The 14,105-nt window shown below is 52.6% G+C and overlaps 1 protein-coding gene across 1 annotated transcript in view; it reads left to right on the forward strand.

Annotated features, from left to right (window-relative positions):
* The window catches only part of CATSPER3 (cation channel sperm associated 3), a gene marked incomplete at both ends in the record, with an annotated part of 39,569 nt that extends 32,676 nt beyond the window's left edge, over nt 1-6,893 (forward strand). Inside the window, 5 exons of the mRNA XM_082650319.1 lie at nt 3,397-3,579; nt 4,277-4,417; nt 4,774-4,893; nt 5,789-5,946; nt 6,788-6,893. Of these exons, the coding sequence (XP_082506445.1) occupies nt 3,397-3,579; nt 4,277-4,417; nt 4,774-4,893; nt 5,789-5,946; nt 6,788-6,893 (708 nt within the window). The remainder of the gene's footprint in view (nt 1-3,396; nt 3,580-4,276; nt 4,418-4,773; nt 4,894-5,788; nt 5,947-6,787) is intronic.
* Between the last annotated feature and the right edge of the window lie 7,212 nt (nt 6,894-14,105).

Genomic DNA, 14,105 nt, shown 5'->3' on the forward strand with positions numbered 1-14,105 from the left:
TAAATATCAATTAAGTCCATCTGATCTAATGTATCATTTAAAGCTTGTGTTTCCTTATCTATTTTCTGTTTGGATGATCTGTCTATTGGTATAAGTGAGGTGTTAAAGTCCCCTGCTATTATTGTGTTACTATCGATTTCCACTTTTATGGCTCTTAGCATTTACCTTATGTATTGAGGTGCTCCTATGTTGGGTGCATAAACATTTACAATTGTTATATCTTCTTCTTGGATTGATCCCTTGATCATTATGTAGCATCCTTCCTTGTCTCTTGTAATAATGTTTATTTTAAAGTCTCTTTTGTCTGATATGAGTATTGCTACTCCAGCTTTCTTTTGATTTCCATTTGCATGGAATATCTTTTTCCATCCCCTCACTTTCAGTCTGTATGTGTCCCTTGGTCTGAAGTGGGTCTTTTGTAGACAGCGTATAAACGGGTCTTGTTTTTGTATCCATTCAGCCAGTGTATGTCTTTTGGTGGGGGCATTTAATCCATTTACATTTAAGGTAGTTATTGCTATGTATGTTCCTATTATCATTTTCTTAATTGTTTTGGGTTTGTTATTGTACGTCTTTTCCTTCTCTTGTGTTTCCTGCCTAGAGAAGTTCCTTTAGCATTTGTTGTAGAGCTGGTTTGGTGGTGCTTAGTTTTCTGAACTTTTGCTTGTCTGTAAATGTTTTAATTTCTCCTTCAAATCTGAATGAGATCCTTGCTGGGTAGAGTAATCTTGGTTGTAGGTTCTTCCCTTTCATCATTTTAAATATGTTCTGCCACTCCCTTCTGGCTTGCAGAGTTTCTGCTAAAAGATCAGCTGTTAACCTCATGTGAATTCCCTTGTATGTTATGTGTTGCTTTTCCCTTGCTGCTTTTAATATTTTTTCTTTGTATTTAATTTTTGACAGTTTGATTAATGTGTGTCTTGGCGTGTTTCTCCTTGGGTTTATCCTGTAAGGGACTCTCTGCGCTTCCTGGATTTGATTGACTATTTCCTTTCCCATGTTGTGGAAGTTTTCGACTGTAATCTCTTCAAGTATTTTCTTAGACCCTTTCTTTCTCTCTTCTTCTTCTTGGACCCCTATACTTCGAATGTTGGTGCGTTTAATGTTGTCCCTGAGGTCTCTGAGACTGTCCTCAGTTCTTTTCATTCTTTTTTCTTTATTGTGCTCTGCATTAGTTATTTCCACTATTTTATCTTCCAGGTCACTCATCCGTTCTTCTGTCTCAGTTATTCTGCTATTGATTCCTTCTAGAGTATTTTTAATTTCAATTACTGCGTTGTTCATCACTGTTTGTTTGCTCTTTAGTTCTAGCTCCTTGTTAAACGTTTCTTGTGTTTTCTCCATTCTATTTCCAAGACTTTGGATCATCTTTACTATCATTACTCTGAATTCTTTTTCAGGTAGACTGCCTGTCTCCTCTTCATTTGTTAGGTCTGATGGGTTTTTACCTTGCTCCTCATCTGATGCATATTTCTCTGTCTTCTTATTTTGTTTAACTTACTGTGTTTGGGGTCTCCTTTATGCAGGCTGCAGGATCGTAGTTCCTCTTACTTCTGTTGTCTGCCCCCAGTGGGTGAGGTTGGTCCAGTGGCTTGTGTAGGCTTCCTGGTGGGGGTGACTGGTGCTTGTGTTCTGGTGGGTGGGGCTGTATCTTGCCCCTCTGATGGGCAGTGCTGCATCTGGTGGTGTGTTTTGGGGTGTCTGTGAACTTAGTATGACTTTAGGCAGCCTGACTGCTAGTGGGTGGGGTTGTGTTCCTGTCTTGCCAGTTGTTTGGCATGAGGCGTCCAGCATTGGAGCTTGCTGGCCCTTGGGTGGAGTCGGGTCGTAGTGTTGGGGTGGAGACCTCTGGGAGAGTTCTCACCGATTAATATTCCATGGGGCTGGGAGTTCTCTGGTGGTCCAACATCCTGGACTCAGCTCTCCCACCTTGGAGGCTCATTCCCGGGACTAGATTTCTGAACCTTCTAGACTGCAGAATAATGGAGCCTGTCTGGATAGTGCTTGAAGAACGTGGCCAAGACCAGCGGTCAGGAGTCAGTCCCACACAGGCTTCCGGAGAGCGTGACTTTTGCTGCACGGCTGTTCTCGAGGCTGCTTGGCTTTGACCTCGGGTGGCACTGGGCCTGTGCACTAGCCTGGAAGTGGGAGACCCAACCGGGGCCTCTCCCTCATCCTTCCAAGGTACCTCAGGTTCTTCCACGTGGCCCTGCCCCTCCACACCCTGAAGATGTCACCTGCAGACTGTGTCCCATTGCAGCCTTTTTCATGAGTTCTTACCTCTTCAGTCTTAGCAGTCTTGGGAAAGAAGTTCTGTCTCTCTTGCAGGATTGGAGGCAATTTTTTTACAGCTCAGTTCTTTTGGAATTAATCCCTTAACACTGATTTTTCTTCCCTCAAGGAGGGGAGGGGGGCGTCGGGTATGCATTCACCCTTGCAGGTAGCTGCCAAAGTGGTCCACATACAGGGCAACCAGCCCCAGTGCTCCTGGGTTGTCTCTCTGTTTTGCACTTTACCCCAGACTGTCAAAACTTCACTGTCCTGTGTCCCAGCTCCACCAGTACCTCCCTTCCTACTGCTAAGTCAATAAATAGTATCTTGGCTTAGAAAGAGGTGCTTTTGTGGTTGACTGTGGTGGCGCAAGGCAAGGGGCTGGAGAATGTGTTCCCGCTCTGCCGTTCTAGCAGAGTGTGACTGTGACCAAGGCATTTTGCTTCTTTGAGCCTCTGATCCTGCATCTTGAAATGGGAACATCTTCCTACCTTGACATGGTATCTGTGACAGTATCAAGGTAGCTGAACACGTATATGCAAGACTCCAGGGCATGGAGAAGGAACGATGAGGCATGGGAGATAAGACAAACACCCATCTCATGGGGGAAGACTGAGGTCCCAAGGTGGAGACCTGCCTGTGAAATGGGGCCCAGAAGAATTGAGAAATCCTATTCCTCTCAGCCTTCTTCATTCCCACTCCCAGGGTAGTTCCCATACTCCTCCTTGGCCTGGAAGAGCATTCAGGGCTGGCGCCCAGCTGAGGGGTGGGAGCAGGGCACCTTAGGATGACCACAGAGGCAGGCTGGGGTTCAAGTGGAGTGCTTAGTGGTGCTGATGGGGAGACTGCACGAGACCTGGGACACCACGGGTGATCCACCCGTGGGCAACTGAGCGTGGATGCCAGGCACTGATGAACCACTCTTAGGTTGGTCCAGCCCTCAGTCTGGGCACAGTTCCCATTCATTCACTCATTCATTCATCCAGCCATTTATGGAGCATCTGCCATGTGCCAGGCAAGGCACTGGATTCTGGGGCAGCTGGTGTCGGGACGGGCTGGACCCCTGTCCTCTGAGTCCAACCCAGCCTTGCAGCCTGGCCTAGTCCCAGTGCCTGTGCCTTGCAGACACTCATCAGCGCCATGGGGCAGACAGCCTGCACCGTGGCCTCCGTGCTCGTCCTGCTCTTCGTCCTGATGTACGTCTTCGCTGTCCTGGGCTTCTGCCTATTTGGAGTTCCAGAGAGTGCTGACCTGAATAACTGGGGGAACCTGGCTCTGGCCTTCTTTACCCTCTTCAGCTTGGCCACGGTACCGTGTTTGGGAGCCGCGGTAGGGGCAGGGGACTTGAGAAGGGACTGGCAGCTGGTGTGGGCGTGTGGACATGCTGGGCCTCACTTGGGGGCCTTTCCCATGTTCAGACACTTAGCTGGTCTGGGGAAGCTGGGGGCTGGCCTCCTAGGACTAAGGATAGGCCAGTGCCCTGGCCACAAGATTATCTCTAATCTTGTGACTCCCTAGAGCATCCTTATTTGTCCCACAGGGGTGTAAAACTTTCAAAAAGTTTTCAAAAGACAATTCATTCAGATTAAGTTGAATTTAGAAGGGAAACCCATGTCACAGAGCCTTTTTGGGAACAGGCTGTCACAAAGCCACCCAGAAGAAGCCTGCAAAGCCCAAGTCTCAGAGTCTAGATTCTGTTGGACTCTGGAAGGATCGGGGTCTCTCCAAAGGAGGGCAGAGAGGCATTGTCTTTTGGGGAGGGATGGAAGGCCTTTTGGAGGAGAGCCCTTAGGGCGCCTTGATCAGCAGCACCCCCACCCAGTGGTGCCGTGCAGCTCCAGGCCAGCACGTGTGCCCTGGAGTCAGAGCATTAGGGGCTGTCGCAGGGCTGATGTGGAAGGAAGCCGGCCTGCTCCTCGGTGGGGCTGGGGCTCCCCACGGTGGGTGAGAGGAGGCCTGCCGCTCTGGGCCTAGGCGCTCAGCGTACCCTGCCTTGCCTGAGCAGGTCGATGGCTGGACAGACCTGCAGCAGCAGCTGGACGCCCGGAATTTTACTCTGAGCCGTTCATTCACCATCATCTTCATCTTGCTTGCCTCCTTCGTCTTCCTCAGCATGTTCGTGGGTGTGATGATCATTCACACGGAGGTGAGGTGGTGCTTGTAAGGATGGGGGAGTGGTAAGTGTGGCAGGCGGATGGGCCAAGTCTCAAGTGAGGACACTGAGCGATCTCCCTCCTGAAGTGGAGGGGGGGTGACCAGGCTCTACCGCAGCCTGACTCTTTTCCCTGAGCCCTGCATTTTCCCTCCCTCAGGATGGTGGCCTGCAGGGTAGGTGCTTAGGAAGTCACTGCAGCTACAGTTGGCAGCTTGAGCTGGGGGCTGGCCTGTGAGGGGATCCTCCTGCTGAGGGGCCGGAGCAGCAGTGGAAGACTGGGGAAGAAGGAAGACGGGAGTGGTGCGCACTGAGAGCCCATATCTTACCTCCATCCTCCCACCCTCTAGGACTCTGTCAAAAAGTTTGAGCGGGAGCTGATGCTAGAGAGACACATGACACTCATGGAAGAAAAGCATGTGATTTTGAAGTGGCAGCAGGAGGAGGTCAGCAAGCTGATGCAGACGCAGGTAGGTGGTCTCCATGGGCCGGCGGACAAGCAGAGGGACAGTCAGGGCTGAAGGAACGGCCAGGAAGATGGGCCTGGGGGCCTGCGTGGAGGGCGGGTGGCCTTAGGCATCTGTGGCACTTGGTAAGTCAGCTACTCACCCCCCCTGTACTTTTCAGAGTCTGACGTTATTCTCTGTATTTTTATGTTTCTCTGGACCTCTTCAAGTGTTGAGTGTTGTGATTATCATATTTCCCTCCTTCATGGGCAAAACTCCATTGCTGGGCCCTTTGCCTGGAGCACTCTTGTTCCTGAGGACTCGCTGGGTGCCAAGCAGGCTTCGTCCCCGTCCGCTGAGTGGGCGAGGCCACGGAGGCCCTGACAGGTGTTACTAACCTCAGTTTTTCTAAACTGGAACAAGAGTGAGCACAGTGGGCTGGAGATTTTCTCTCAAGCATGATACAACTGTGAGGGGCTGGAGGAGCATCCTCTCTTTTCGGCCGAAGTGCTCTGAGCTGCCGGGGTGCTCGGCCGGGTCGTGAACAGCATGCTGCCCCTTTCTCCGCCAAGTGGCTGGTGCCTTCCTCCTCAGCCTCCTCTCTGAGGTGGAGATGCCCGCCTGTCTCGGTGTGCCCAAGGTTTGTCCAGAACAGGGTGAAATGCTGAGCCACGCTCAGGCTCTCACCGATTCCTTCCCGTGTCACCTGTCCTCACGTCAGGGATGGTGGCTCACCAGGTGACCTCAGTCAGGGGGGTCCAGGCCCAGAAGGGGTTGGGGTGAACTGTGATTGGACTCAGGACTCATCCTGGGGCCAGGGTCAGGCCTCTGCCTGGCCCCCACGTGGAGGGGCCCCAGGTCTCTGTGCAGCCCGGTCACTACCTCCTCATCCTTGCTCTCTTTATGCTTCCCTCTCTAGAAGAATGTTGACCACAAAAGTTTCACTGAGCTGGTGGAGAAGTTTAAGAAGACCCTGCGGCACACTGACCCCATGGTCTTGGATGATTTTGGCACTAGCCTACCCTTCATTGATGTCTACTTGTCCACTCTGGACAACCAGGATGCTACCATCTACAAGTCAGTCCCAGCTCCGCTGACCTGGCCCCAGGCCCAGGGGGGCAATGGCTGATGTGCAGGGCGGGTCGGGCGAGGCCCTTCCTGGCGGTGTGCAGGGGCTGGGCTGCTGTGCGGACGGACCTGTGGCTGGGGGAGACTCCACCCACTGGCCTCCCCAGCCCACCCTGACCTGTTTTTAAATATTGGCTCCTCTGACTCTCCAAGACCCTCCTCACCAAGCACTTTTCAGAGGGCCGAGAGAACGCTGCTGGCTGGCAAGTCAGAAGCTGAAGCCCCTGGCTTGGTGCTGTGTGACTCTGGCAAAGTCTTTGTCCCTTTCCTACCCGGCACAGGAGGGGCTGACTATGGAAGCAATGTGTGTGAAGCTCTGAGCTTGGCCTGGCCCAGGGCTATGCTCAGTGTGAGTTAGCTGGGGTCCTTCTGGCCATTACTTGCAGGAAGGGGAGGTGCACGATTAGCCTGGTTTCTCAACAAAAGCTGCCTTGAGGGCTTCGCAGACAGGAGGAACTAAAAGGAGGGGATCTAGGGATGACCAGTGTTGGCCCAGGCGTGGACCAGGCAGCGTCTGGGCACCTCCACGGGCTCACCTCACTCCGAGCCCAGGAGTCTGTTGCCTCCCACCTGACACATGCGGTGAAACGACTTTACTCCTGGGGCCACAGGTAGAGGGGCACAGCCGGGCTCCCAGCCCAGCCCTATGTGGCTCTGAAGTCCTCGCTCTTCCGTGACCCCACACCTACCAGGAGTGGTGAACGTGCGGGTGCGAGAGTGCCGTGGGCAGGGCCAGGGCGGCATGGAGCCCACTCGTGAGCTCAGGCCTCCTCTCCTCCTCCATTTCCAGGCTTCAGGAGCTGTACTACGAGATCGTGCACGTGCTGAGCCTGATGCTTGAAGACTTGCCCCAGAGGAAGCAGTCCCAGTCCTTGGAGAAGGTCGAGGAGAAGTAGTGGGTGTGGGCACCCAGGCACCGAGGGCCTCCCAGGCTGTGACACCCTGTCCCGCCAACTAAACACAGGTTTTCTGAGTTGGCCTCTTCACGGTTGCTGTGATCATGGCATTTCTCCACCTTTGGGAATTGGGCCTGAGTAGATGCCCATGAAGTCTGATTCCTCCCTCACATGACACAGCCAGACCTTGGGAGTAGGGAGTGGGGAGAGGGAGGCTCAAGGCCCCCCCTGACCAGAAGACACACCTAGGGTCCACACTGGCTCTCTCCTCCTTTGACCCCAGCATCAAGGACCCACCGGGTTCCTGGGAAAGCCACCTGAGGACCCCGGACCGAGAAGGGCTTCCAGCCGCCCCATAAGAGTGCGTGGCTCCTTTGAGCTGGTGTGGCCCTACTGATCCTGGAAGCTCTGCTGCCCTCATCTTTGTGTGTGTGCCCACACCTGGCAGAGCTACAGCTCTCTCTGTGCACCCAGAGCCCTGGAGGCCCCTCTTTGGGGTTCTACTCTGCTTCTCCCAGGCTCACAGTGATGGTGGTGCCCCAGGGGTGCAGCCGTGACTGGAAGGATACTGTTGTGTGGCGTGCAGTTCAGGGGGGCACCTCATGCAGGGGCCAGAGGAGTGGCAGTATCGGGCGCTTTGGGCTGCTCCCTCCCCTTTAGTTAGAACTCTTTACTCGAAAGGTGGCATTTTTCTGTGTCGTCCCTGGCCACATGACTGCCACAGCTGGCAAGGTCCTGGCGCCATCCCGGCCCAGCCACCACGGAGCCATCTGAAGGCCCAGGTGGGGCAGGGTGGCTGGTACCCCTTGCTCCCGACTGGCCAGACCAGAGGCCCGGCAGTGCCCCCTCTGCTCCCATTTCTGGGGAGTGTTCTTGAGGCCTGTCACCTTGGCGGTGCCCTATTCTTAGAGGAGACATGAGTTCTGGGTTGAGCTGTGGGTGGGAAGCCAGCATCTGTAGCTGGGTGCCCAGGCCCACCCTGGGGAGTCAGGTCAGTAGAAAACATGTAGAATTGAGAATGGCTGGACAAGGGTCCCATGGGGGTCCCGTGGGCTCCAGGCCTGGATGACGGCACCCCTGAAGCCAGAGGACAAGGGCTGGTGGAAGCCTTTACTCGTGGTTTCATTCACCCGACTACTATTTCCTGAGCTGTGCAGGGTGCTGGGGGTTCTGTGACGAGAAAGCCACAGTCTCGTCCTGGCCCTCTTGGTGCCCACGGTTATCTAGGGGAGACAGTCATCCGGCCAGAACGGATGAGAGAAAATTTCCCTGAGGAAGTGACAATAATTGTGTGAATGCAGAGAGCATGTGTCTTCTAAGATACTCAGATCATTTCCATTTGCAAATGATCGCACTCAGGACCAAACTGAGAACTGTGTGAAACGGTGCCAAGAAGGATCGCTCTGGAGCGTGAGACCCATCGCCGTGCAGTGGGGGAGCCCTGTGAGGGCAGGGCGTCTGGCCTCGCTCCTTCCTCGGGTGGAGAGAACTTCGTGCCAGTGCCCTGGGAGGTGGCCCTGAAGTAAGCGGGGTGTGCACCCAGTACCTAACTGTGAAGGGGGCGACTCTTGGCTGGGGGCTTCCGGGGGGGCTCTGGTGGGTGCAGCCCAGTCAGCCCAGGATGCAGGCCTCAGGCAGTGGCTCCGATTCAGGACTGGGATAAAGCAGACGTTGCCAACTGCCCACACTGGATGTGCCAGTGTTGCATGGGGGAATGCGGAAACATCTCCGCCTGCTGTCACTAGGAATCGTGGGAGTTGCCCTAGGCCTCTGGGAGTGAACAAAAGATTTAAAAACTTCTGCAGGGAGGCAAGTTAGTGAGTACCATGGTTTTAGAGTCAGGAAACTTGGATTCCTTAATCAGGCGACCTCGGGCAAGGTGTCTGGTCTTTTGAAACCTCAGCTATTTCGTCTGAGAAATGGGCTGATAAAACTGATAAAACTGTTCAGCTATAAAGATCAAATAAAATACATGTGACAGTGTAAAAAAAAAAAGAGACACAGTCAACTATGGTTTGTGCTTCCTGGCTGTCAGCTCTGCCTCTGCTGTGAGGCCAGCTGCCGTGGGCTTTCCTGATCAGGGGCTGAGAGGGACTGGGCCAATGACGAGGTGGCTGGGGTGGGGGGGTGGGAGTGGTGAAAGCGTGGAGCTGAGAGCAGGAAGCAGAGATCAGGAACCTGGGGCTGGGTAGGGGGGAATGCGTGTCCAGGTGGAGCTGGTATGGGATGGCCGGTTGCACCTGCAGGGCCCAGTGCCAGCAGGGAAGCCCAGGCACGGGCTGTGGGGCTGTGGTGTGGGAGGGCAAGCTTCCTTTAAGGGCACAAGCAGAAGCCTTTCACAGAGCAGGGAGCTGGGAGAGGGTGATGTGCAGACGGCTGGCTCAGCACTGCTGGCAGAACAAGCCACTGGATATTTGGTGTAAAGTCCCAGAGCAGCATTTCTGTTTGGCTCTCTTTGCCTGCAGAGCAAACACTGGCAGATTGGAATTCCCACTTGGGCTCTCACCAACTCAAACAGGCTTGGCCAAGGCTTTCAATTGATTTGCTTGGGGCAGAAGTGGCTCTGCTTGCCCAGGCCTGGCTGTGGAAAGCAGGACCCTCCTCCTCCTTCCCCCAGCGTCGGGATCCAGCAGAGCTGTCCCCAAATGGCTCGCCCACCTCCATCCTGCCAGCTGGGTGGTTTGGGGCTGCAGTGGGATACCCGGGACCTGGGTCTGAGTCTTCTGGTCACACCCAGGCCCTCCCCCAGCTCTTGTAAGAAGGATATGGAATCCAAGTCTAGAGGTGTTTGGAAGGTGGCTGGATTTTGGGGTTTTTTTTAAACTGCTTGTTGATTCCACCAGCAGGAAGCAGTCTCTATAATATGGAAATCCAGGCAGGACTGAGACTATAAGTGCTCCTCTTCAGTCCAACAGCCCCTAAAAATCCAATACTGAGACGCTGGAAACTGCACATCTTGATGTTTTCCCCAAATGTGGGTGAGACAGGACACCTTGTACAATGAACCGCCCTTCCCCAGGTCAGGAGGAGACGGCTCTGAATTCCTAACTAGGCTACTCAGAAAGGAGAGGTAATTGTTGCTGATTCTAGTCACAGGGGTTGGGAAATTAGGAGAAAGGAGCTCAGTGTGATGGGGTGAGAGTTACCAACACACGAGCACCCTACTCTTCCCCACACCCTGCACCAAGAATTTCGTCTGTGCTTGGTCCGCCACATGCCGCACCTTCCCCGAGTTCTAGCTCTGATTTCACTTAAGGCTTGGTGTGATGCAGCCCTAGGGGGATGGGGGAGGCAGGGCTGGAGAGCTGAAGGAAAGGGGAGCATCTGTGCTTTCTCGGTTGGCTCCTGGCTTCTCCTTCACTGTGGAGAAGCAGGGTAATGGGCAAGGCTCATCGGACCTACACGATAGGAGCCGGGACATGGAGGAGGAAGGAAGTAAAAGCCAAGGCTGGGAGTCAGAGACTTTGGACAGAGGCTCCGACCCAGCTGGAGGGTGAGAATGGAAAGGGGACAAATGGAGACAGCAAGTATCCTTGTAGGGTGACAGCTGGATCCCCACTGATGTTCCTTGAGAGAGGCAAATAATGATGGAAATTATTTAGGGATGATTTTTAGTTGCTGAACTGTGTCTTTTATTTATTTATTTGTTTTTATTTTTAAAAATTAATTAATTTATTTATTTTTGGCTGCGTTGGGTCTTTGTTGCTGCGCAAGGGCTCTCTCTAGTTGCGGCGAGCGGAGGCTAATCTTCATTGTGGTGCACGGGCTTCTCATTGCAGTGGCTCCTCTTGTTGCGGAGCACAGGCTCTAGGCATGCAGGCTTCAGTTGTTGTGGCACACGGGCTCAGTAGTTGTGGTGCACGGGCTTAGTTGCTCCGCGGCATGTGGGATCTTCCCAGACCAGGGCTCGAACCCGTATCCCCTGCATTGGCAGACGGATTCTTAACCACTGCGCCACCAGGGAAGCCCTGAACTGTGTCTTTTAAAAATGGAGCCCTATGAAGAGATTCAACCACTTGGGGTCTGCATGATGTTTGGGTGACGTAAAGGGGGCGGTGTGTAATAAGGACCTCTTAGGCTAAAATTGGGATATGTTTAGAGGGCTTTACGAACCACTGACTGAGCTCCCAGCTGTGATCTGAGGCCTCTAGGTGAAGTACCCCTGAGGGTGGTGGCACCAAATGTGACTGGCATTTTGCAAAATGAAACTGAGGTCTCAAAAGGAAGGGTGGCAGAGGCCATAGGGGGATGAAGAGTCTGCTCTAAAACTCTGAGGAAACTGGAGGTTGACCCCAACTTTTGTAAACTGGTGATGGGGCAATGACCTTTCACAGCAGAGGCACCCCACTGCCCAGAGCTCAGTGTCCTGAGAGCACAGCTGCCCCTTGACTCCCTTCTTCCCCACTGAGGCCTTGATGCCTGGGATTGGGGCATGAGATGAAAAGACTCTTCAAAACATGCTGCTGGGCCAGCGAAGGAGGAGTCCAAGCAGAGGTCAGGCCGAGGCTCCAAAGGTATGGCCTGTTCTCTTTGGCTGTGGAAAATACCACCTTCTGTTTTATCAGTAGTTCTGTTTAAGACACTTTGACATACATGATTTGAATCTCATAACAACACTTAGGTACTTTCATTATCCCCATTAAACAGGTGGCAAAACTGAGGTTCAAAGAGGCAATTAACCTACCCAAGGCTGTATAACTAAGGGGGAAGAACCAAGCGTGTCTGGCTCTAACTGCTGCTATAATATGGTGCAACGTCCTCTAGGGAATTGTTATCCTCATCTTATAGGTGGGCAAGCGGTGCTCAGAGAGACTGTTACTTGGCAAGATCATCACTGGGGGGCAGAGTTAGTATCTGAACGCAGACCACACATGTACCCCTCTGCTCTACTGTCTCACAGCAGCCTTGTTTTTTCTTATCAAAGCTATTTTTTGAACCTTAAGAATCAAGCCCTAATTCCCTCCTGAGCAGGGCCTGCCTCTGGGAGGAGGGAAGGTGGTCTCTCAGACGGGTCTCATTTAGCCAGTTTCCTGGCACCTTCTTGCTGCCTGGTGGAAGCTCTGAAGTCTGCTGGTCCAGCGGCTCCTGGCTCGGGAGCCCTGGGAGCTCCAGAGATGGAAAGGGCAGCAGGAAGCAATCAGTGTGTGGCACCTAATCAGGAAATTATAGCTTGGGCAGAAGAGGGGTTTGGCTTAGAAGTCACCCTTCCCTGGGTTTCAGTCAAGCAGGCCCACAGGCAGGCTTGGCCGGCCGATGGGATGTGCTGAGCAGGCGTGAGCTCAGCAGGCAGGATAAGCCAGCCTCGTCATTGCTGCCCAGGAGGCTGGCTTCCTAGGTGGGGATGATGTATTCCAACCTTTCTGGCCCCCTGCCTGTTCCTGTACCCACTGATACCTCATCAGCAAGGGGAGAAGCTGTGGGCATCAGAGGGGGTACTTTGGGAGGTTCTTGACCTGAGTCGGTGACTTTTTACCTGATTCTTGAATAAGCAAGTGGAAAAGGTGTGAAAGAAGTGTCAGGTGGAAAAAGCCAGGTGCAGAACTGTACATACATGACACCATTTGTATTTTAAAAAAAAGAAAGTGAGAAATAAATAAAACCACACACACAGTGGCAGTGAGATACTCTTTCAGGTGGCAAGGATGATAGACGAAACCTAGTATTGGCCAGGGCATGGAGGTGGCACCCCCGTTCACTTTGGCAGTGCAGATAGGTGTGGCTTTTTCAGAAGGCAATGTGGTTTAGATTTTATGCGTGTGTTCCTATGGCCCAACAGTTCTGCTTATGAAATTATCCTGAAGAGCCAAATGACAAATGCACAGAGATGCAGGGATAAGGATGTTTACTGTGGCCTGTTGTGATAGAAACACAGCAAAAGAAATCAAGGAATTACTTAATGCCCATTGGTGAGCCGACTGGTTGAATTAGTATGAGTCCATACATGTGGCCCCTAAAATAGTGATTTGTTGATAAGAGTAGGTGTTCTTGATATTATGTGATTGAAAAAGTGGCTTCTAAAGCAGCATGTGATCTGCCGTCCTTTATGTAACACCGAGTGAGTGAGTGTATGTAGCCTATGTGTACATGCACGTGTGTGTGCTGAGCGATGTCTGGAAGGATCATCATATTAGTAGTGGTTTGGTGGTCTTGACTTTGTCCTCATACTTTTCTGAACTTTCTGAATTTTAAGAATCAATATGTAGTTTACAATCAGGAGAAACAATACAATTCTCATCTTGAAAAAAATGCTGGGAATTCCCTGGCGGGTCAGTGGTTAGAACTCCGCGCTTTCACTACCGGGGCCCGCATTCGATCCCTGGTCGGGAACTAAGATCCTGCATGCTACACGGTGTGGCCAAAAAAAAAGTTAAGCAGTGTGCGTGGGTGAGTGTGCGTGTGCGTGCATGCATGTGCATGCACAGCTGTGCCTGTGGTAGGTGGAAGGGCATTCCAGGCAGAAGGAACCACAGGCACAAAAGGAAGAGGGTGGGAGCTGCGAAGCTGGTGTGGCCACAGCCTGCAGTATGGGCGAGGTGGTGGGGAGATTGGGGAAGTACATTGAGTATGATCCTGAGTACCGCAGCTTGGCAATTTGGAAGCAGGGCAGTGACCTGGCCAGATTTGATTCTTGCTTCCTCTCTGAGAATGACCTGCTCCCCCTCACCTGGCATTTAAGACTTCTCTATTCTGTCTCCCCCTTCCTCTCCCCATAGCTTCCAGGGCTCCCCTTTGCCCAGCTCATTCTCACCTCCACTCCTGCGTACCCATTCCCATCTGCCTGTCCTTCAAGACTCAGCATTAGGCCCCCTCTAACAGGAAGCCTTCCCAGATTGCTCCGGTTAGCCTTGATATCTCCTTTTTCATACTCTCACCCTTGAACTTTCATAACTGACCTTAAATCAGACCATAATTCCTCAAGAACCAGGACGAGGGCCGTGGACTGAGAGGTTATGCTGTAATACCTGGATGCCAGTGATGGATAGACTGACATCTGCCAGCATGAGAGTCCTGATGGGGGAGGGAGAAAGCAGGCAGCAGAGGCCCAGGAGTTATTTTGAGCCTATCATGTCACAGGCACAGTGCCAAACACTGCACATAGCTTTTCACATTTATCCCCATTGTACAGATGAGGAAACTGAGGCTTAGAGAGGTTATGTGGCAGTAAGTGGTACGGCTCTGAGTAGAACCCAGGCTCTGTCTAACTCTAGAGCC

Source organism: Grampus griseus, assembly GCF_964374135.1.
Source record: "Grampus griseus genome assembly, chromosome: 3".
Classification (NCBI taxonomy): Eukaryota; Metazoa; Chordata; class Mammalia; order Artiodactyla; family Delphinidae; genus Grampus; species Grampus griseus.